This window comes from Lucilia sericata, unplaced genomic scaffold (assembly GCF_015586225.1).
Source record: "Lucilia sericata isolate MDLA Ls3-8-SP2 unplaced genomic scaffold, ASM1558622v1 Contig001264F_arrow, whole genome shotgun sequence".
NCBI lineage: Eukaryota > Metazoa > Arthropoda > Insecta > Diptera > Calliphoridae > Lucilia > Lucilia sericata.
Genome location: NW_023995217.1, coordinates 9,097 through 30,435, shown reverse-complemented (window position 1 = coordinate 30,435; position 21,339 = coordinate 9,097). Strand labels below are relative to the sequence as shown.

Genomic DNA, 21,339 nt, shown 5'->3' with positions numbered 1-21,339 from the left:
AAATATAGAAAAGTGTATTGAAGAGAAAATTTTCTATAGAAAAGTGTCTTCATGAGACAATTTTCTATAAAAAAGTGTTTTCAAGAGACTATTTTCAATAGAAAAGTGTCTTCAAGAGAAAATTTTCAATAGAAAAGTGTCTACACGAGACAATTTTTTATAGAAAAGTGTCTACACGAGACAATTTTATATAGAAAAGTGTCGACACGAGACAATTTTATATAGAAAAGTGTCGACACGAGACAATTTTCTACAGAAAAGTGTCTACACGAGACAATTTTCTATAAAAAGGTATCCTCACGAGACAATTTTCTACAGAAAAATGTCTTCTCGATATAATTTTCTATAAAAAAGTGTCCTCACGACACAATTTTCTATACAAAAGTGTCCTTACGAGACAAATTTCTATAGAAAAGTGTCATCACGAGACAATTTTCTATAGAAAAGTGTCTTCACGAGATAATTTTCTATAGAAAAGTGTCTTCACGAGACAATTGTCTATAGAAACGTGTCTTAACGAGACAATTTTCTATAGAAAAGTGCCTTCACGAGACAATTTTCTATAGAAAAGTGCCTTCACGAGACAATTTTCTATAGAAAAGTGTCTTCACGAGACAAATTTCTATAGAAAAGTGTCTTCACGAGACAATTTTCTATAAAAAGGTGTCCTCACGAGACAATTTTCTATAGAAAAGGGTCTTCACGAGACAATTTTCTATAGAAAAGTGTCTTCACAAGACAATTTTCTAAAAAAAAAGGTGTCTTCATTAGAGAGTGTCTTTCCGAAAAGTGTTTTCTTAAGACAGTTTTCTACTGAAAAGTTTCTTCATCAGACGAAAAATTGTGCTTCATTCCTTTTACGTCCTTTTCGCGAACTTAAACCACATTAACTCTGCCATAAATGTACCTATACTCATCACCATACCCACTATCCATAAAACTATCAAACCGGCAAAATTTTGTATATTTAACTTAACAGGACCCAAATCCAAATTAATATGCTTTGAATCCTCCACCTGATTTTGTTCATTGACATTCAAATATTTCGCCGTACTTTTCCATTCCCAAAATTTGTCCAAACCCGAAGAATGCCATTGCAAACAAAGATCATTGAACTTAGGTAAATGTACCCATAAGCGTGAAACCATAGCCACAGTAAATTGATTATATATTTCATCTACCATCAATTTTAAACGTTGTAAAGCTTCGGGAGTAATAAAATCACCACCGCCAAAATGACCAAACGACATGCGTTCTAAAACAAAGCCCATGTGATGGGTTTTAGCTTTAGAGCGCATTTCATCCATGCTAATGAAAGCGAAATTGTCGATTAAACGTCTGTAGAAGGACTGAAAATAATAATAATTAGCTATAAGAACATTTTGAGTTAGACCACAACTTACGTTATGTTCTGCCTCTTCATTTAAGGACTCCACCCAAGCAAGTGAACTTCCTGCCCAGGATAAATTGTATTTTACCATTTTCTCAACAGAATCAGCAGTTTCACCAAAACTAGGAAAAGTGAAAAAGGCAAACGCTATTAAATAACAGATTAATTATCTATTTAAGTACTTACGTGGGTAATGTTAAAACTGAGGACAAACCTCCACCATAAACACTGGTTAGTATAATATCCATGGTATAACAACAGAACAATACTGTACGCACTGTATGAGATTCGACTAAATAGTTAGAGTTTTGATTTATAAATAATTTCAAAGTAGTGGTGTAACCAAACTCTAGGCAAGACCACCAAGTTTCTCGTTTATTGGCCACAGTTTGTTCAAATTTTCGAGCTAGAAATAGAGCTACAGTTTCCAAAAACAAACATGCTAGAACTCCTAACCATAGAGTAAACTTGAAGGGACGTAAGGGTAAATACCAACTTGTTTGAAGTGAAGCAGTTGGTACCATACATGTGACTCCAGAACGTCCTATATAGGTGGTCATATCGATAGCATTATAATCGGAGTAACTGGAAGATTAAAAAAAAGCGGAAAAGTAATGTTCAGTTCTAATTAATTTCTAGTTAAGTTCTAGTTCAGTTGTAGTTCTGTTCTAATTCAGTTCTGGGTCAGTTCTAGTTCAGTTCAGTTCTAGTTCAGTTCTAGTTCAGTTCTAGTTCAGTTCTAGTTCAGTTCTAGTTCAGTTCTAGTTCAGTTCTAGTTCAGTTCTAGTTCAGTTCTAGTTCAGTTCTAGTTTCAGTTCTAGTTCAGTTCTAGTTCAGTTCTAGTTCAGTTCTAGTTCAGTTCTAGTTCAGTTCTAGTTCAGTTCTAGTTCAGTTCTAGTTCAGTTCTAGTTCAGTTCTAGTTCAGTTCTAGTTCAGTTCTAGTTCAGTTCTAGTTCAGTTCTAGTTCAGTTCTAGTTCAGTTCTAGTTCAGTTCTAGTTCAGTTCTAGTTCAGTTCTAGTTCAGTTCTAGTTCAGTTCTAGTTCAGTTCTAGTAGTTCTAGTTCAGATCTAGTTCAATTCTAGTTCAGTTCTAGTTCAGTTCTTGTTCAGTTCTAGTTCAGTTCTAGTTCAGTTCTAGTTCAGTTCCAGTTCAGTTCTAGTTCAGTTCTAGTTCAGTTCAACTTCAGTTTTAGTTCAGTTCTAGTTCAGTTCCAGTTCAGTTCTAGTTCAGTTCTAGTTCAGTTTCTAGTTCAGTTCTAGTTCAGTTCTAGTTCAGTTCTAGTTCAGTTCTAGTTCAGTTCTAGTTCAGTTCTAGTTCAGTTCTAGTTCAGTTCTAGTTCAGTTCTAGTTCAGTTCTAGTTTAGTTCTAGTTCAGTTCTAGTTCAGTTCTAGTTCAGTTCTAGTTCAGTTCCAGTTCAGTTCTAGTTCACTTCTAGTTCAGTTCTAGTTCAGTTCTAGTTCAGTTCTAGTTCAGTTCTAGTTCAGTTCTAGTTCAGTTCTAGTTCAGTTCTAGTTCAGTTCTAGTTCAGTTCTAGTTCAGTTTAGTTCAGTTCTAGTTCAGTTCTAGTTCAGTTCTAGTTCAGTTCTAGTTCAGTTCTAGTTCAGTTCTAGTTCAGTTCTAGTTCAGTTCTAGTTCAGTTCAGTTCTAGTTCAGTTCTAGTCAGTTCTAGTTACAGTTCTAGTTCAGTTCTAGTTCAGTTCTAGTTCAGTTCTAGTTCAGTTCTAGTTCAGTTCTAGTTCAGTTCTAGTTCAGTTCTAGTTCAGTTCTAGTTCAGTTCTAGTTCAGTTAGTTCATTTTAGGTTGTTCTTGTTTCAACTTACACTCCATACATGGCCTGCATGGCCACTTCTATTTTGCCCTCTATTATCATACCAATTAAGCCATAGCCGGAGTAATTCTTAACAGCCAATCCCCATTCCCGTTTTTCGGCTGCAATAATGTAAACTATTTTAGAACTAGGACATTCAATATATTAAACAGTAGACCCCTACTTGTATCAAATTCTACACTGCAATTATATAATTCACAAAATGTGTGAGTTATGCGTATCTCCGCCCCCATCTACATGTACCAAATGTGAAGGATTATCTGCAGCATGATCATAGTATTGAGGTAAACGTTCAAAATCTACGGCCACAAAAGGACGGTAATCAAAAGCACCCATAATTAGCGGTCTACCTTGGAGATTTCTTAGTTTGTCCGAAAATAAATCTATTTTGGGAACAAAACTTCGATTAAAGGCATAGAAGGTGGATAAGGAAATCAATTTCTCTGGCTGTTGATTGCTGGGGCCCACAAATTTATTGGTTTTTAAACGAAATGTAGAAGAGTTTAAAAAATCAGATTCTATGACCAAAATGTTGGCTTGATCTGTAAATACGTGTTATTACTCAAGTAAAGAGAATAGTGTTTTACAAAATATTACTTTTAAACAATAAATCCTGGAAATAATCTTGTTTCTGTAGTTCCTTAGTGAAGGCGAATAAAAATCTTGAATTAATTGAACGCCATATAGAGTAGGTGCTGGCTTTGGCAAAAGCCTGGGCAAATCGGGGTATGTCATCTTGAAAAGCTAAAAATCCCTGTAAAAACTTTAATAAAGTTTTTGAAATTTATGTTTAAAAAAAAAAAACTTTACCTCACAGTGAGTTTGTTCTATGGCGGCTATTAATTTTTTGATAAGTTCATTATAAAAAACGTTATTTTCTCTATCACGCTCTTCTCTGGCCCTAAAATCATAAAGATCTTTGTCGAAGGATTCATCTAACTTCCAAGGATTTATTTGCAAAATAGGTGTAAAGCTTTCCTTAGAAGTTTTTAAATTGAAATCAAAACTCTGTGAGCTCAAAATGCAAGTGGTTGTTAGGTTGCCGAAATAGTTTTGTACTGGAATTTTAGAAGAAATATTAATTTCAGAAACCTTTACCTTAAAATAAAACTTACACAAAATACTGATTATAGTAGACCAATGATTATATTCCGGCAAAAACATTCTGCTGTTTCTTGTCTAAAGTATGATAGAAAAGTATTTTTTTAAAAAATGTTTTCTATTTTTATATTCTATTCTTATTTGCCATTGGTCTTGTTTACCGAGTTATTATAAATCTATTTAATTCTCTAATAAGAAAATAATTTAATAACAATCAACAATGGAATTGGTTTGTTTCAACTTCATTAAATTTATCAACTGATATTTGCAAGTCAATTGTGTAATTTTTACTAATTGAGTAAATTGCTTAAATACTGTGTTTCGTCAATAACCTCCAGACGAATTATGGCATTAATTCTGAAAAGTATTCGGTTAGATTATATCAATCAAAGAGCATTAACTTTACATGTGAAATTACTGATCCAAATTTTCAGATTTACTTCAGTTCAGTTCTAGTTCAGTCCAAGTTCAGTTTTTTAATCAGTTCGAGTTCAGTTCTAGTTCGGTCTATTCAGTTCTAGTTCAGTTCTATGGTTCTTCTAGTTCCAGTTCTAGTTCAGTTCTAGTTCAGTTCTAGTTCAGTTCTAGTTCAGTTCTAGTTCAGTTCTAGTCAGTTCTAGTTCAGTTCTAGTTCAGTTCTATTTCAGTTCTAGTTTCAGTTCTAGTTCAGTTCTTTAGTTCAGTTCTAGTTCAGTTCTAGTTCAGTTTCGTTCAGTTCTAGTTCAGTTCTAGTTCAGTTCTAGTTAGTTCTAGTTAGTTTAGTCAGTTCTAGTTCAGTTCTAGTTCGTTCTACGTTCAGTCTAGTTCAGTTCTCGTCAGTTCTAGTTCAGTTCTAGTTCAGTTCTAGTTTCAGTTCTAGTTCAGTTCTAGTTCAGTTCTAGTTCAGTTCTAGTTCAGTTCTAGTCAGTCAGTTCTACGTCAGTTCTAGTTCAGTTCTAGTTCAGTTCTAGTTCAGTTCTAGTTCAGTTCTAGTTCATTTCTATAGTTCAGTTCTCGCCTTCAGTTCTAGTTCAGTTCTAGTTCAGTTCTAGTTCAGTTCTAGTCAGTTCTAGTTCAGTTCTAGTTCAGTTCTAGTTCAGTTCTAGTTCATTCTAGTTCATTTAGTTCAGTTCTAGTTCAGTTCTAGTTCAGTTCCTAGTTCAGTTCTAGTTCAGTTCTAGTTCAGTTCTAGTTCAGTTCTAGTTCAGTAGTTTCTAGTTCAGTTCTAGTTCAGTTTAGTTCAGTTCTAGTTCAGTTCTAGTTCAGTTCTAGTTCAGTTCTAGTTCAGTTCTAGTTCAGTTCTAGTTCAGTTCTAGTTCAGTTCTAGTTCAGTTCTAGTTCAGTTCTAGTTCAGTTCTAGTTTCAGTTCTAGTTCAGTTCAGTTCAGTTCTAGTTCAGTTCTAGTTCAGTTTCTAGTCAGTTCTAGTTCAGTTCTAGTTCAGTTCTAGTTCAGTTCTAGTTCAGTTCTAGTTCAGTTTCTAGTTCAGTTCTAGTTCATTCTAGTTCGTTCTAGTTCAGTTTCTAGTTCAGTTCTAGTCAGTTCTAGTTCAGTTCTAGTCAGTTCTAAGTTCAGTTTCTAGTTCAGTTCTAGTTCAGTTCCTAGTTCAGTTCTAGTTCAGTTCTAGTTCAGTTCTAGTTCAGTTTCTAGTTCAGTTCTAGTTCAGTTCTAGTTCAGTTCTCGTTCAGTTCTAGTTCAGTTTCTAGTTCAGTTTAGTTCAGTTCTAGTCAGTTCTAGTTCAGTTCTAGTTCAGTTCTAGTTCAGTTCTAGTTCAGTTCTAGTTAGTTCAGTTCTAGTTCAGGTCTAGTTCAGTTCGAGTTCAGTTCTAGGTTCTAGTTCTATCAGTTCTAGTTCAGTTCTAGTTCAGTTCTAGTTCAGTTCTAGTTCAGTTCTAGTTCAGTTCTAGTTCAGTTCTAGTTCAGTTCTATTTCATTTCTAGTTCAGTTTTAGTTCAGTTCTAGTTCAGTTCTAGTTCAGTTCTAGTTCAGTTCTAGTTCAGTTCTAGTTCAGTTTTAGTTCAGTTCTAGTTCAGTTCTAGTTCAGTTCTAGTTCAGTTCTAGTTCAGTTTAGTTCAGTTCTAGTTCAGTTCTAGTTCAGTTCTAGTTCAGTTCTAGTTCAGTTCTAGTTCAGTTCTAGTTCAGTTCTAGTTCAGTTCTAGTTCAGTTCGAGTTATTTCTAGTTAGCTCTAGTTCAGTTCTACTTATGATTTTCCAACTAAGTACTTAGGATATGTATTATTCTAAGACATTTATTGAATCAAATTACTACAATTTCTCTACTAAATATAATAAGAAAAAAAATATTCAAGTACTTCCACAGCAATCTTTCCACAAAATTTTTTAATTAAAAATTTCTTGTACCACACTGAACCTGCGTTCCTCCTCCTTCGCCTTCAACTTCTTTGCATTATCTTATAGGCCAACCATTCGCCAGCAAATACCAAGTACTCACTGCCATAACCCAATATCCACAATAAAATCATACCACCAAATTACTCATACCCAGCTTAACGGGTCCCGTATCAAATTAAAATATCTAGAGGCTATGATTTGATTCTGTTCGTTGACATTTAAAAATTCAGCTGTAATCTTCCACTCCCAAATCTTATCGAAACCCGAAGAATGCCAGGCCAATACTAAATCATTGTATTTGGGTAAATGAGCCCAAAGACGGGTAACCATGGCCACAGTATAGCCGAAGTAAATATCATCAACACTGAGCTTAAGACGATTCAGGGATTCGGGTGTTATAAAATCAAAAATTGCCAAAATGACCGAAAGCCAAACGTTCCACAGCAAAACCCATATTCTCAGTTTTAGCCATTTCGCGTACATCTTCAAATTTATAGGTTTTAAAATTGGCTAAAAGGCCCATGATTATAGGCTGCAAAGGAATGCATTGTTAGTAGGTATATATAACTTAAGTATAAATTTAATATATTACATCATCATCCACATCTTTTAAAGACTCCACCCAGACATAGGAGGTAGCCGCCCACTTTAAATGATGAGTATACATTCTCTCTAACCGAATCGGCAGCTTCTTCCAAACTAGAAATTGTTTAAAATTATTGATACATAAATATAGGTGAAGCTTAGTTACTTTACATGGGCATGGTTAAGATGGAGGCTAAACCACCACCATAAACACTGGTTATTATAATGTCTAACGAATAGCAGGCAAATAGTATAACCTTCAAGGTAATACCTTGCACTACATAATCCGTGCCCTGACTGAGAAATAGTTTAAAGGCCGATATAAAACCAAACATATAACTCGATTTCCATTTGTGGTGATTTTCGGGATTTTCCATACTCTGTTCGAATTGTCTGGCCAATAGCAGACTTACACTTTCTAAAACCAATACAGACATAATGACTAGCCATAGAGTCATTTTGAAGGGTTTCAAAGGTAAATCCCAACTAACGATACGCCTGGGAGCCGGTACTAAACAAGTGACACCAGAACGTACCAGAAACTGGGTGACATCAGTGGTCATGTAATAGGTGCTCCTGTTAGAGTATAAAAGGTAAATATGTATTGGCTTAACTGGGAAGTAACTTTGTAAACATACCAGGCATACATGGCTCCCGAAGTCATATCCACTTTACCGCCTATTACCAGACCTAGCAGACCGTGCCAGTAAAATTGGTATAAGAACTACCCCATTCTTCCTTTTCGGCTAAAATCAAGCTTTATCAGACCTCGTTATTTTTAACTGATATCACAAAATTACTTACAGGTATCAAATTGCACCGTACAATTGTAAATCTCACAGAAGGTATGGCAGACTCTGGTCTCGCTACCATCTACATGCACCAAATGACTGGGATTATCTTCAGCTTGATCATAGTACAGAGGCTCTCGCTCATAATCTACAGCCACAAAGGGACGATAATCAAGAGAGGCTATTATTATCTCACGACCTTGTAGATCTTTAAGTCTCTCGGTTGAGAATAAATCTATATCGGGTGAAAAAGTACGCTCCAAAGCATCAAAGGTTGATAGTAGAAATAATTCCTCTGGATGTTGACTACGAGAGCCCACAAATTTGTTGGTTTTTAATGAGAAAGTAGAGGAGTTCGTAGAATCGGCCTCAACTACCAAAATACTAGCTTGATCTTATATAAAAATTGGAAATTACAATATGCACATAAATTTTATTAGATCAACTTACTTTGAAAGAAAATGTCCTGAAAATAATCCTCTTCCTGTATGTCCTTTACATACACAAAAATAAATCTTGAGTACATAGAACGCCATATTGAATAAAGACTGGCTTTGCGAAAATTTTCCGCAAACAAAGGTATGTGATCTTGAAATACCACATAGCCCTAGAATAAAAATTTCAGAAAACTCTTAAAGAAAAAACATTTGTTTAAAAATTCGTATATTTCTTCACCTCACAGTAGGTATTCGAAATGGCCGCTATATACTTCTTTACAAAATCATTATAATAAACCAAATTGCCACTGAAATACTCATCCTGTTGGGTAAAATTATAAATATCCTTAGAAAAAGATTCCGTTAGATTTTTGGGATTTATTTGCAATAACACATTATAGTTGGTGTCGGTCTCTAAAATTTCCTTAAAGTCAGGATGCCACAATATACAGGTGGTGGTCAATTGGGCCAAATATTTTTGTACTAGAAATAAATAGAAAAAATACAGAAGCATAATTAACATTAACAAATCTTACTCAAAATATTGATTAGAATTGGCCAATAGTTAGCCGCTGGTAACATCTTGCTCAGAGAAATTTTAAAGAATAAGTGAAGAATATAAAAATCAGGCCATATATAGTGCAAAATTTATTTTAAATAAAATATAACACGCAATGATTAATATAATTTATTATTAATAATAAATAAAGTTATTAACAAATATAGAATAGTCAGGGTTAAGCAACTTATAGTTGCAAAGTTTAAGATTAAGAAAACTTATACAACAGATAAAAGTGTAAGGACTAAATCGATTCGGTATTTCAAAGATATATAAACGCGCTCCTTTACCAAAAGTCTCTAGTGAAAAATAAAAATGATCACGTCTTTTTGTCTTCTAGTTTCCCTAGAAAATGGACTTTAGATTTTTGGAGGCTCCGTCCTTTTGGCCTCCTGTTTTTACAAAACCGACTTTTATATTTTCAGAGAGCCCTAGAGTTTTCTGGTTTCATAAGAAAATTGCCTTTCTCTCAAAAAATCGATTATTGGTGGGAAATGGACCTTTATATTTCAGACATAGTTCAGCATTATTTAAGTTTTGTTCTAAATAGTACTGTTCCAGTTGTGTTCTAGTTCTGTTCTAGTTCTGTTCTAGTTCTTTCTAGTTCTGTTCTAGTTCTGTTCTAGTTCTGTTCTAGTTCTGTTCTAGTTCTGTTCTAGTTCTGTTCTAGTTCTGTTCTAGTTCTGTTCTAGTTCTGTTCTAGTTCTGTTCTAGTTCTGTTCTAGTTCTGTTCTAGTTCTGTTCTAGTTCTGTTCTAGTTCTGTTCTAGTTCTGTTCTAGTTCTGTTCTAGTTCTGTTCTAGTTCTGTTCCAGTTCTGTTCTAGTTCTGTTCTAGTTCTGTTCTAGTTCTGTTCTAGTTCTGTTCTAGTTCTGTTCTAGTTCTGTTCTAGTTCTGTTCTAGTTCTGTTCTAGTTCTGTTCTAGTTCTGTTCTAGTTCTGTTCTAGTTCTGTTCTAGTTCTGTTCTAGTTCTGTTCTAGTTCTGTTCTAGTTCTGTTCTAGTTCTGTTCTAGTTCTGTTCTAGTTCTGTTCTAGTTCTGTTCTAGTTCTGTTCTAGTTCTGTTCTAGTTCTGTTCTAGTTCTGTTCTAGTTCTGTTCTAGTTCTGTTCTAGTTCTGTTCTAGTTCTGTTCTAGTTCTGTTCTAGTTCTGTTCTAGTTCTGTTCTAGTTCTGTTCTAGTTCTGTTCTAGTTCTGTTCTAGTTCTGTTCTAGTTCTGTTCTAGTTCTGTTCTAGTTCTGTTCTAGTTCTGTTCTAGTTCTGTTCTAGTTCTGTTCTAGTTCTGTTCTAGTTCTGTTCTAGTTCTGTTCTAGTTCTGTTCTAGTTCTGTTCTAGTTCTGTTCTAGTTCTGTTCTAGTTCTGTTCTAGTTCTGTTCTAGTTCTGTTCTAGTTCTGTTCTAGTTCTGTTCTAGTTCTGTTCTAGTTCTGTTCTAGTTCTGTTCTAGTTCTGTTCTAGTTCTGTTCTAGTTCTGTTTCTAGTTCTGTTCTAGTTCTGTTCTAGTTCTCTTCTAGTTCTGTTCTAGTTCTGTTCTAGTTCTGTTCTAGTTCTGTTCGTTCTATTCTAGTTCTGTTCTAGTTCTGTTCTAGTTTGTTCTAGTTTGTTCTAGTTCTGTTCTAGTTCTGTTCTAGTTGTTCTAGTCTGTTCTAGTTCTGTCTAGTTCTGTTCTAGTTCTGTTCTAGTTCTGTTCTAGTTCTGTTCTAGTTCTGTTCTAGTTCTGTTCTAGTTCAGTTCTACTTCAGTTCTAGTTCTGTTCTAGTTCTGTTCTAGTTCTGTTCTAGTTCTGTTCTAGTTCTGTTCTAGTTCTGTTCTAGTTCTGTTCTAGTTCTGTTCTAGTTCTGTTCTAGTTCTGTTCTAGTTCTGTTCTAGTTCTGTTCTGTTCTAGTTCTGTTCTAGTTCTGTTCTAGTTCTGTTCTAGTTCTGTTCTAGTTCTGTTCTAGTTCTGTTCTAGTTCTGTTCTAGTTCTGTTCTAGTTCTGTTCTAGTTCTGTTCTAGTGCTAGTTCTGTTCTAGTTCTGTTCTGTTCTAGTTCTGTTCTAGTTCTGTTCTAGTTCTGTTCTGTTCTGTTCTGTTCTAGTTCTGTTCTAGTTCTGTTCTAGTGCTAGTGTTCTAGTTCTGTTCTAGTTCTGTTCTAGTGCTAGTTCTGTTCTAGTTCTGTTCTAGTTCTAGTTCTAGTTCTTTTAGTTCTGTTCTAGTTCTAGTTCTGTTCTAGTTCTGATCTAGTTCTGTTCTAGTTCAGTTCTAGCTCAGTTCTAGTTCAGTTCTAGTTCTGTTCTAGTTCTGTTCTAGTTCTGTTCTAGTTCTGTTCTAGCTCAGTTCTAGTTCAGTTCTAGTTCTGTTCTAGTTCTGTTCTAGTTCTGTTCTAGTTCTGTTCTAGTTCTGTTCTAGTTCTGTTCTAGTTCTGTTCTAGTTCAGTTCTAGTTCTGTTCTGGTCTGGTTCTGTTCTAGTTCTGTTCTAGTTCTGTTCTAGTTCTCTTCTAGTTCTGTTCTAGCTTTGACTTAGTTATTAGAAACATTGCAAATGGCTATTATTAATATATTTCCGTGGCCTCCATTACGTTAAATTCAAAATATTTTAAATTTAAACTGACCTATAGGATTGAGTCTGAGGGAGTAGATTAGAGGCAAAGTGCATATGCAAAAACTACTACAGACAGTAATAGAGACACGCAACAGCTAAACGTTTATTTTTCTAAAGAAGGAATTTTTTAATTTATTTGTTTATGTAATAACTAAATAGCAAATAACTTTAAGTAACTACACATGCTTTCAAACTTATTGCGAGAAAAGATATATACTTTATAAACATTGTTGAACTTATTTCAATATCCGAGAAAGTTTACGCATGTAACCACGCACAATGTGGCCGAGGGACGGTAATTATTGGTCAGTTTTAATCAATATTTTATGTAAGATTTTTTCATAGTTTTAGAATTCGGAATGTGACACAAATTACTTTAAAATCTTTTACTTTAAGTACAAAAATATTTTTCAAACTTAACCACCACCTGCATCTTATGGCCTAAAGATTTCGACCTAACTTTAGAAACTCACCCTAATAGCTCTACTGTAATACTACAAATCGATGTCAAAAATTTAAATAAATCCTTTGATAAGGATATTTATAATTTCTCTATAAGAGAGCAGAAAGATAATAGCAATGGTTTGTTTTATAACGACTTGGTAAAGAAGTTAGTTGGGGCTTTAGAGGATAGTCATTGTGAGGTAAGTTTTTCTAAAGAAATTATAAAAATAAATCTAAATCTTTAAAATACAACAAATTTTAAGGGTTTTCTGGCATTTCAAGATGATATACCACTTTTTGCTGAGGCATTTCGTTTAGCCAGCGTGTATTCTATTTGGCGTTCTACCTATTCTAGATTCTTATTTGCTTTTACAAAAGATCAGCAAAAGGAGGATTATTTCGAAGACCTATTGTTTAAAAGTTGGTTAAATATCAAAAACTTTTATAAATGTAAATAACAACAATATTTAATTTTGCAGAACAACCATCTATTTTGTTTATCGAAGCAAAAAGTCTTAACTCTTCTACTTTTAATATTAAGACCAATAAGTTTGTAGGCTTGAAATCGCAACATCCTGAGGAATTGATTTTTCTATCTGAATTCAATGCTTTGACTGGAACTTTCCAGCCTGACATGGATTTATTTTCATCACAAAAACTCCAAAATCTTCAAGGTCGGGAAGTTGTAATGGGTGTATTTGATTACCGTCCTTTTGTGGCTGTAGACTTCGAACGTTCGCCTCTGTACTATGATTATGCAGCAGATAATCCCTCACATTTGGTGCATGTAGATGGTACGGAAGTGCGTATTTGTCACGAATTTTGTGAGTGGTATAATTGTACTGTGCAATTCGATACATGTAAGTGGAGGAGAGATATTGGTTTTTAATTCAATTTAATTGTATTTTTTTGCATTTAAAGCTGAGAAAGGTGAATGGGGCACTTCATATGCCAATTACAGTGGTTATGGTTTGATTGGTATGATTATGGATGATCATATTCATATGGCTGTGGGTGCCAGTATTTCTGGTAATGGTTATGAAGGAACAGTTCAGTTCTACTTCAGTTCTAGTTCAGTTCTAGTTCTAGTTCAGTTCTAGTTCAGTTCTAGTTCTAGTTCAGTTCTAGTTCAGTTCTAGTTCAGTTCTAGTTCAGTTCAGTTCAGTTCTAGTTCAGTTCTAGTTCAGTTCTAGTTCAGTTCTAGTTCAGTTCTAGTTCAGTTTCTAGTTCAGTTCTAGTTCAGTTCTAGTTCAGTTCTAGTTCAGTTCTAGTTCAGTTCTAGTTCAGTTCTAGTTCAGTTCTAGTTCAGTTCTAGTTCAGTTCTAGTTCAGTTCTAGTTCAGTTCTAGTTCAGTTCTAGTTCAGTTCTAGTTCAGTTCTAGTTCAGTTCTAGTTCAGTTCTAGTTCAGTTCTAGTTCAGTTCTAGTTCAGTTCTAGTTCAGTTCTAGTTCAGTTCTAGTTCAGTTCTAGTTCAGTTCTAGTTCAGTTCTAGTTCAGTTCTAGTTCAGTTCTAGTTCAGTTCTAGTTCAGTTCTAGTTCAGTTCTAGTTCAGTTCTAGTTCAGTTCTAGTTCAGTTCTAGTTCAGTTCTAGTTCAGTTCTAGTTCAGTTCTAGTTCAGTTCTAGTTCAGTTCTAGTTCAGTTCTAGTTCAGTTCTAGTTCAGTTCTAGTTCAGTTCTAGTTCAGTTCTAGTTCAGTTCTAGTTCAGTTCTAGTTCAGTTCTAGTTCAGTTCTAGTTCAGTTCTAGTTCAGTTCTAGTTCAGTTCTAGTTCAGTTCTAGTTCAGTTCTAGTTCAGTTCTAGTTCAGTTCTAGTTCAGTTCTAGTTCAGTTCTAGTTCAGTTCTAGTTCAGTTCTAGTTCAGTTCTAGTTCAGTTCTAGTTCAGTTTTAGTTCAGTTCTAGTTCAGTTCTAGTTCAGTTCTAGTTCAGTTCTAGTTCAGTTCTAGTTCAGTTGTAGTTCAGTTCTAGTTCAGTTCTAGTTCAGTTCTAGTTCAGTTCTAGTTCAGTTCTAGTTCAGTTCTAGTTCAGTTCTAGTTTAGTTCTAGTTCAGTTCTAGTTCAGTTCTAGTTCAGTTCTAGTTCAGTTCTAGTTCAGTTCTAGTTCAGTTCTAGTTCAGTTCTATTTCAGTTCTAGTTCAGTTCTAGTTCAGTTCTAGTTCAGTTCTAGTTCAGTTCTAGTTCAGTTTTAGTTCAGTTCTAGTTCAGTTCTAGTTCAGTTCTAGTTTAGTTCTAGTTCAGTTCTAGTTCAGTTCTAGTTCAGTTCTAGTTCAGTTCTAGTTCAGTTCTAGTTCAGTTCTAGTCAGTTCTAGTTCAGTTCTGGTTCAGTTCTGGTTCAGTTCTAGTTCAGTTCTAGTTCAGTTCTAGATCCAGTTCAGTTGTAATACATTTTGCTAAAAGATCTTCATTTAGGTACACCGACTATGTTGCCGTTGACCTTAGCACATTCATAGGACGCTCCGGTGTTACTTGCTTAGTGCCGGCACCCACTCGACTCACCAGCTGGTCTTTACCTCTCAAACCCTTTCATCTTACTCTTTGGTTTGGTGTTTTTGCTTGTTTATTGTTAGAAACTTTGGCTCTTTTAACAGCTCGTCGATTTGAGTTGACTGTTATCGACAACGAAGCGAACAATTGGTGGTCATGTATACAATTTGGTTATATAACCTCATTGAAACTATTTATCTCTCAAGGTTCCGACTACATTGTTAATTCGCATACAGTGCGTACGGTTTTGTTTGCTTGTTATATGATAGATATTATAATTACTAGCATTTACGGAGGAGGTTTGGCTGCTACGCTTACAGTACCCACGTAAGTAAGCTTAAGTTTGGTTAAAGCTAATTTAATTATTTTGTGTATATTTCGAAGATTGGGTGAGGCTCCGGATTCTGTAGAGAGAATGTATGCCCAAGGTATACCCTGGACAGCTACTTCTTCTATGTGGGTGGCTTCTATAAAGAATGATAATAATGTTTGTAGAATTTATTTTTGTAGATTATTGCGTATTTATTAATTATTGTTATTTTCTTTGAAGACTGTCTACCACAGCCTGTACAAAAATTTTGTTGTTTATAGTATGGACGAAATGCGTGCCAAAGCTCAAACTGAATATATGGGTTTTATATTGGAACGTCTACTTTTGGCCACTTTGGCAATGGTGACTTTATTACGCCTGAATCTTTGGAACGCCTTAAGCTTATGGTGGATGATATTTACAATAATTTTGCAGTGGCCATGGTGTCACGCTTATGGGCTCATTTACCTAAGTATAATGATTTTATTTTGGCCTGGCATTCTGCTGGTTTAGATAAGTTCTGGGAATGGAAAATAGCAGCCGAGTATATGAATATCCAAGAACAGAATCAGATACAGGCCTCTATGTACACTAATATGGATATGGGACCCATTAAATTGGATATGAAAAATTTTGCTGGTTTGGCGATTATATGGATTATGGGCATGGTTTTGAGTGTAATGGTTTTTATAGCAGAAATTGTGTGGCATAAGTTAGGGCGCCGGTTAAAAATTAAGCCTTTAAGGGCTGAATGAATTAAATATCTTAATTAAACATCACAACTTCAGCACTTAAGCACTACTACAACTAACTAAGCAATTTTCTTAGCACACTTTCGCACCACTAAGCAACAATTTTACACTAAATGTAGGTAAAAGTTGTTAAAATTCTATTTTCGATTTCTCAATCTATAACTATTTTTAACTAACATTCAACAAAATGTCTTATACCAAACTTCTAAGCCTTTCTTATTCTTCTAGCAAGATTACTTAATATTTTTCTATACTCAAACTACTGATCTCTTTTCTTTTTTCTTACAATATTTCTAAATATCTTTTTACACTTTCAATTACTCTAATACAATTTCTGTAGAATTTTAAAAATTCATTATAACAAATGCTTCCATTTTTTAAGCTGTTAAGAAAAGACGTTTGTTTGTGTTCCATTTTTTTTCTTTCCGTTAAAAAAATTTTCATAAATTATGCAGTGATTTTGCTCGTAATAAAAAAATACTAAAAAACATATGCAAATTTATACGCAGAAAAAAATCAAAAAAAAAAAAACTTAAGAAAAATAAAGAATTTAACTACTTTTACACAGCAAAACCAACAAAACTAGTCTTTCAAATATACATTTATAACGAAACCCACCACAAAAAATGCCACAACTTAAGGTGGAAAAATAAACTGAAATGAATTGTAAGAGAAAACTTAATGAAATGAAAAGAAACTAAATTTGGATTTATGGCAGTTACAGCTAAAGATTGTTTTTCTTCACCATTCAAAAAAAAAAAAAAAAAAATGGTTAAAGGAAAAACTGCTGGTTTTAAGGAAAATATTAAGACTATTATATGCACTCCATTCTATATTCAGTCATTATTATGTAGATTTTGTTTTGTGTGTCGAAAAATACATAGAAGTTTAGCAGTTGCCATAAAATTATGATGATGTTATTGTTTGGGAGGGTTTATTTTCAAAAGATATCTGTGATTTAAGCACAGCATTGCACTTTTTCTTTTGTGTTAGTTAAAGGCGCGTAGAAAACGTAAAAGAAGAGAATTATTTTTTGACATTTAATCATTTTAGTCATGACACAAGCCAGACGAAAATAATTTTTTTGAGATCTCAAGAATGTAATGAGATATAGAATATAAGAAAAGGTAGCACTACTTCATTAGTGGGAGAAGAATAATATATAAAAGTGCAATCTATGATAGAAATCAAACTAAACCACAACTAGAACAGAACTAGAGCAGAACAAGAGCAGAACTAGGACAGAACTAGAACAGAACTAGAACAGAACTAGAACAGAACTAGACAGAACTAGAACAGAACTAGAACAGAACTAGAACAGAACTAGAACAGAACTAGAACAGAACTAGACAGAACTAGAACAGAACTAGAACAGAACTAGAACAGAACTAGAACAGAACTAGAACAGAACTAGAACAGAACTAGAACAGAACTAGAACAGAACTAGAACAGACTAGAACAGAACTAGAACTAGAACAGAACTAGAACAGAACTAGAACAGAACTAGAACAGAACTAGAACAGAACTAGAACAGAACTAGAACAGAACTAGAACAGAACTAGAACAGAACTAGAACAGAACTAGAACAGAACTAGAACAGAACTAGAACAGAACTAGAACAGAACTAGAACAGAACTAGAACAGAACTAGAACAGAACTAGAACAGAACTAGAACAGAACTATAACAGAACTAGAACAGAACTAGAACAGAACTAGAACAGAAACTAGAACAGAACTAGAACAACAGAACTAGAACAGAACTAGAACAGAACTAGAACAGAACTAGAACAGAACTAGAACAGAACTAGAACAGAACTAGAACGGAACTAGAACGGAACTAGAACGGAACTAGAAACATAACTAGAAAACTAGACAGAACTAGAACAGAACTAGAACAGAACTAGAACAGAACTAGAACAGAACAGAACAGAACTAGAACAGAACTAGAACAGAACTGGAACAGAACTAGAACCGAACTAGAACAGAACTAGAACAGAACTAGAACCGAACTAGAACAGAACTAGAACAGAACTAGAACAGAAACTAGAACAGAACATAGAACAGAACTAGAAAGAACTAGAACTGAACTAGAATGAACTAGAACAGAACTAGAACAGAACTAGAACAGAACTAGAACAGAACTAGAACAGAACTAGAACAGAACTGAACTAGAACAGAATAGAACAGATAGAACAGAACTAGAACAGAACTAGAACAGAACTAGAACAGAACTAGACAGAACTAGAACAGAACTAGAACAAACTAGAACAACTAGGAACAGAACTAGAACAGAACTAGAACAGAACTAGAACAGAAACTAGAACAGAACTAGAACAGAACTAGAACAGACTAGAACAGAACTAGAACAGAACTAGAACAGAACTAGAACAGAACTAGAACAGAAACTAGAACAGAACTAGAACAGAACTAGAACAGAACTAGAACAGAACTAGAACAGAACTAGAACAGAACTAGAACAGAACAGAAACAGAACTAGAAACAGAACTAGAACAGAACTAGAACAGAACTAGAAACAGAACTAGAACAGAACTAGAACAGAACTAGAACAGAACTAGAACAGAACTAGAACAGAACTAGAACAGAACTAGAAACAGAACTAGAACAGAACTAGAACAGAACTAGAACAGAACTAGAACAGACTAGAACTAGAACAGACTAGAACTAGAACAGAACTAGAACAGAACTAGAACAGAACTAGAACAGAACTAGAACAGAACTAGAACAGAACTAGAACAGAACTAGAACAGAACTAGAACAGAACTAGAACAGAACTAGAACAGAACTAGACGAACTAGAACAGAACAGACTAGAACAGAACTAGAACAGACAACTAGAACAGAACTAGAACGAAAAAGAACTAGAACAGAACTAGAACAAGAACTAGAACAGAACTAGAACAGAACTAGAACAGAACTAGAAAGAACTAGAACAGAACTAGAACAGAACTAGAAACAGAACTAGAACAGAACTAGAACAGAACTAAACAGAACTAGAACAGACTAGAACAGAACTAGAACAGAACTAGAACAGAACTAGAACAGAACAGAACTAGAACTGAACTAGAACTGTACTAGAACAGAAACTAGAACAGAACTAGAACAGAACTAGAACAGAACTAGAACAGAACTAAAACAGAACTAGAACGGAACTAGAACAGAACTAGAACAGAACTAGAATAGAACTAGAACGGAACTAGAACAGAACTGATATAAAAGAGTTTACTTTAATTATTATCCTGCTTATTTCAGCAGTTATAACTTTTGTAGTAATTTACCATTTTTATAAGCGTAAGAAATAAGAGATTAAAATACTATGGCAGTTAAATTTGTATTTTTGCCTTAGTATGTTTTATTATTTTTCTACAATTTCTGCTCTAAATAATTTTTCATAAAATATTTATTTTATTGCCCAGTTTCGGCTCTCCTACCATATAGTATTTAGCAGCCATAAAATTTAAACAAGAATGTAATAAAAAAAGAATTTTATGCAAAATATTAAAACGGAAAACTTAAAAGTAATAGTAAATATGTACGTAGTAGGTATACAATAGGTATATAGATAGGTTTACTTGGGGGTGAAATAACAGAAAACAAATTGTAAAAATTACTTAATGAAAACCACAAATTGTTTATGTTGGCTAACAAATTAAAAATACCAAAAAACATAAAATGAAAAATAATAAAAACAGAATGAAACCAACAGCAAGGTAAGAGAATATTAAACTACAAGTTAAATGGCAGATAGAAAGATGATGTTTTGTACATCTCCATGGCACTTTAGATACACGTTTCCATGGTGAAAACCCCATAAACGAGAAGTCAAAAGGTTGTTGCATAAAGGTGCAGCACTAGCAATAGAAAAAAGTATTAAAGTAAGTTGTGGTTAAAATAGCCAAGATCGTTCAAATACTTACTAAAGATGAGTTGAGGGATAACAAAAATATACGAGGGTAAATTAGAGAAAAAACTAAACACTGGTAAAAATATATGTTAACGAAAGTCACCCTCGTAACAGGCTCATTTTATACAACAATAACTACAAATAATTGCAGATTGTATTGTTGTTTCTATTGTTGCTTTTTCCATACCAAGAAATTTAAAAAAGCTTTGCTTCATAAAAATAATAGGAATGAGAAAGAAGAATTATGCCCTCAAACCACCCAGCAAAACTGAGTAACACAAAATATTGTTTCAGAACAGATACAAACAACAAGAAACTTTAAAATCTTTAGAATATACACAATAAAAACAAATTATCGAAATATAAATATCCAAAAGCAACAATATTAAACTTTTTTATTCAAAAAAAAAAAAAAAAAAAAAAATTTGATGGAAATATGAGAGGAATAGAAAATACCTACAATGAAGTAAAACTGAACTAGAACTGAACTTGAACTGAACTAGAACTGAACTAGAACTGAACTAGAACTGAACTAGAACTGAACTAGAACTGAACTAGAACTGAACTAGAACTGAACTAGAACTGAACTAGAACTGAACTAGAACTGAACTAGAACTGAACTAGAACTGAACTAGAACGGAATACTAGAACTGAACTAGAACTGAACTAGAACTGAACTAGAACTGAACTAGAACTGAACTAGAACTGAACCTAGAACTGAACTAGAACTGAACTAGAACTGAACTAGAACTGAACTAGAACTGAACTAGAACTGAACTAGAACTGAACTAGAACTGAACTAGAACTGAACTAGAACTGAACTAGAACTGACACTAGAACTGAACTAGAACTGAACTAGAACTGAACTAGAACTGAACTAGAACTGAACTAGAACTGAACTAGAACTGAACTAGAACTGAACTAGAACTGAACTAGAACTGAACTAGAACTGAACTAGAACTGAACTAGAACTGAACTAGAACTGAACTAGAACTGAACTAGAACTGAACTAGAACTGAACTAGAACTGAACTAGAACTGAACTAGAACTGAACTAGAACTGAACTAGAACTGAACTAGAACTGAACTAGAACTGAACTAGAACTGAACTAGAACTGAACTAGAACTGAACTAGAACTGAACTAGAACTGAACTAGAACTGAACTAGAACTGAACTAGAACTGAACTAGAACTGAACTAGAACTGAACTAGAACTGAACTAGAAACTGAACTAGAATGAACTAGAACTGAACTAGAACTGAACTAGAACTGAACTAGAACTGAACTAGAACTGAACTAGAACTGAACTAGAACTGAACTAGAATGAAGAACTGAACTAGAACTGAACTAGAACTGAACTAGAACTGAACTAGACTGAACTAGAACTGAACTAGAACTGAACTAGAACTGACTAGAACTGAACTAGAACTGAACTAGAACTGAACTAGAACTGAACTAGAACTGAGCTAGAACTGAACTAGAACTGAACTAGAACTGAACTAGAACTGAACTAGAACTGAACTAGAACTGAACTAGAACTGAACTAGAACTGAACTAGAACTGAACTAGAACTGAACTAGAACTGAACTAGAACTGAACTAGAAACTGAACTTAGAACTGAACTATAACTGAACTAGAACTGAACTAGAACTGAACTAGAACTGAACTAGAACTGAACTAGAACTGAACTAGAACTGAACTAGAACTGAACTAGAACTGAACTAGAACTGAACTAGAACTGAACTAGAACTAGAACTGAACTAGAACTGAAACTAGAACTGAACTAGAACTGAACTAGAACTGAACTAGAACTGAACTAGAACTGAACTAGAACTGAACTA

At 34.1% G+C, this 21,339-nt stretch overlaps 1 protein-coding gene and 1 pseudogene across 1 annotated transcript; one reads left to right on the top strand and one right to left on the bottom strand.

Annotated features, from left to right (window-relative positions):
• Positions 1–857: 857 nt before the first annotated feature.
• Positions 858–9,043, bottom strand: LOC119610694 (annotated as a pseudogene).
• Positions 9,044–11,872: 2,829 nt separating this feature from the next.
• Positions 11,873–15,581, top strand: LOC119610693. The gene is given in 10 exon segments (XM_037966021.1): positions 11,873–11,921; positions 11,990–12,237; positions 12,301–12,457; positions 12,517–12,897; positions 12,959–13,033; positions 13,036–13,066; positions 14,442–14,843; positions 14,901–15,003; positions 15,067–15,166; positions 15,169–15,581. Coding segments are annotated over 10 exon segments (1,959 nt in total).
• The last annotated feature ends 5,758 nt before the right edge of the window (positions 15,582–21,339 follow it).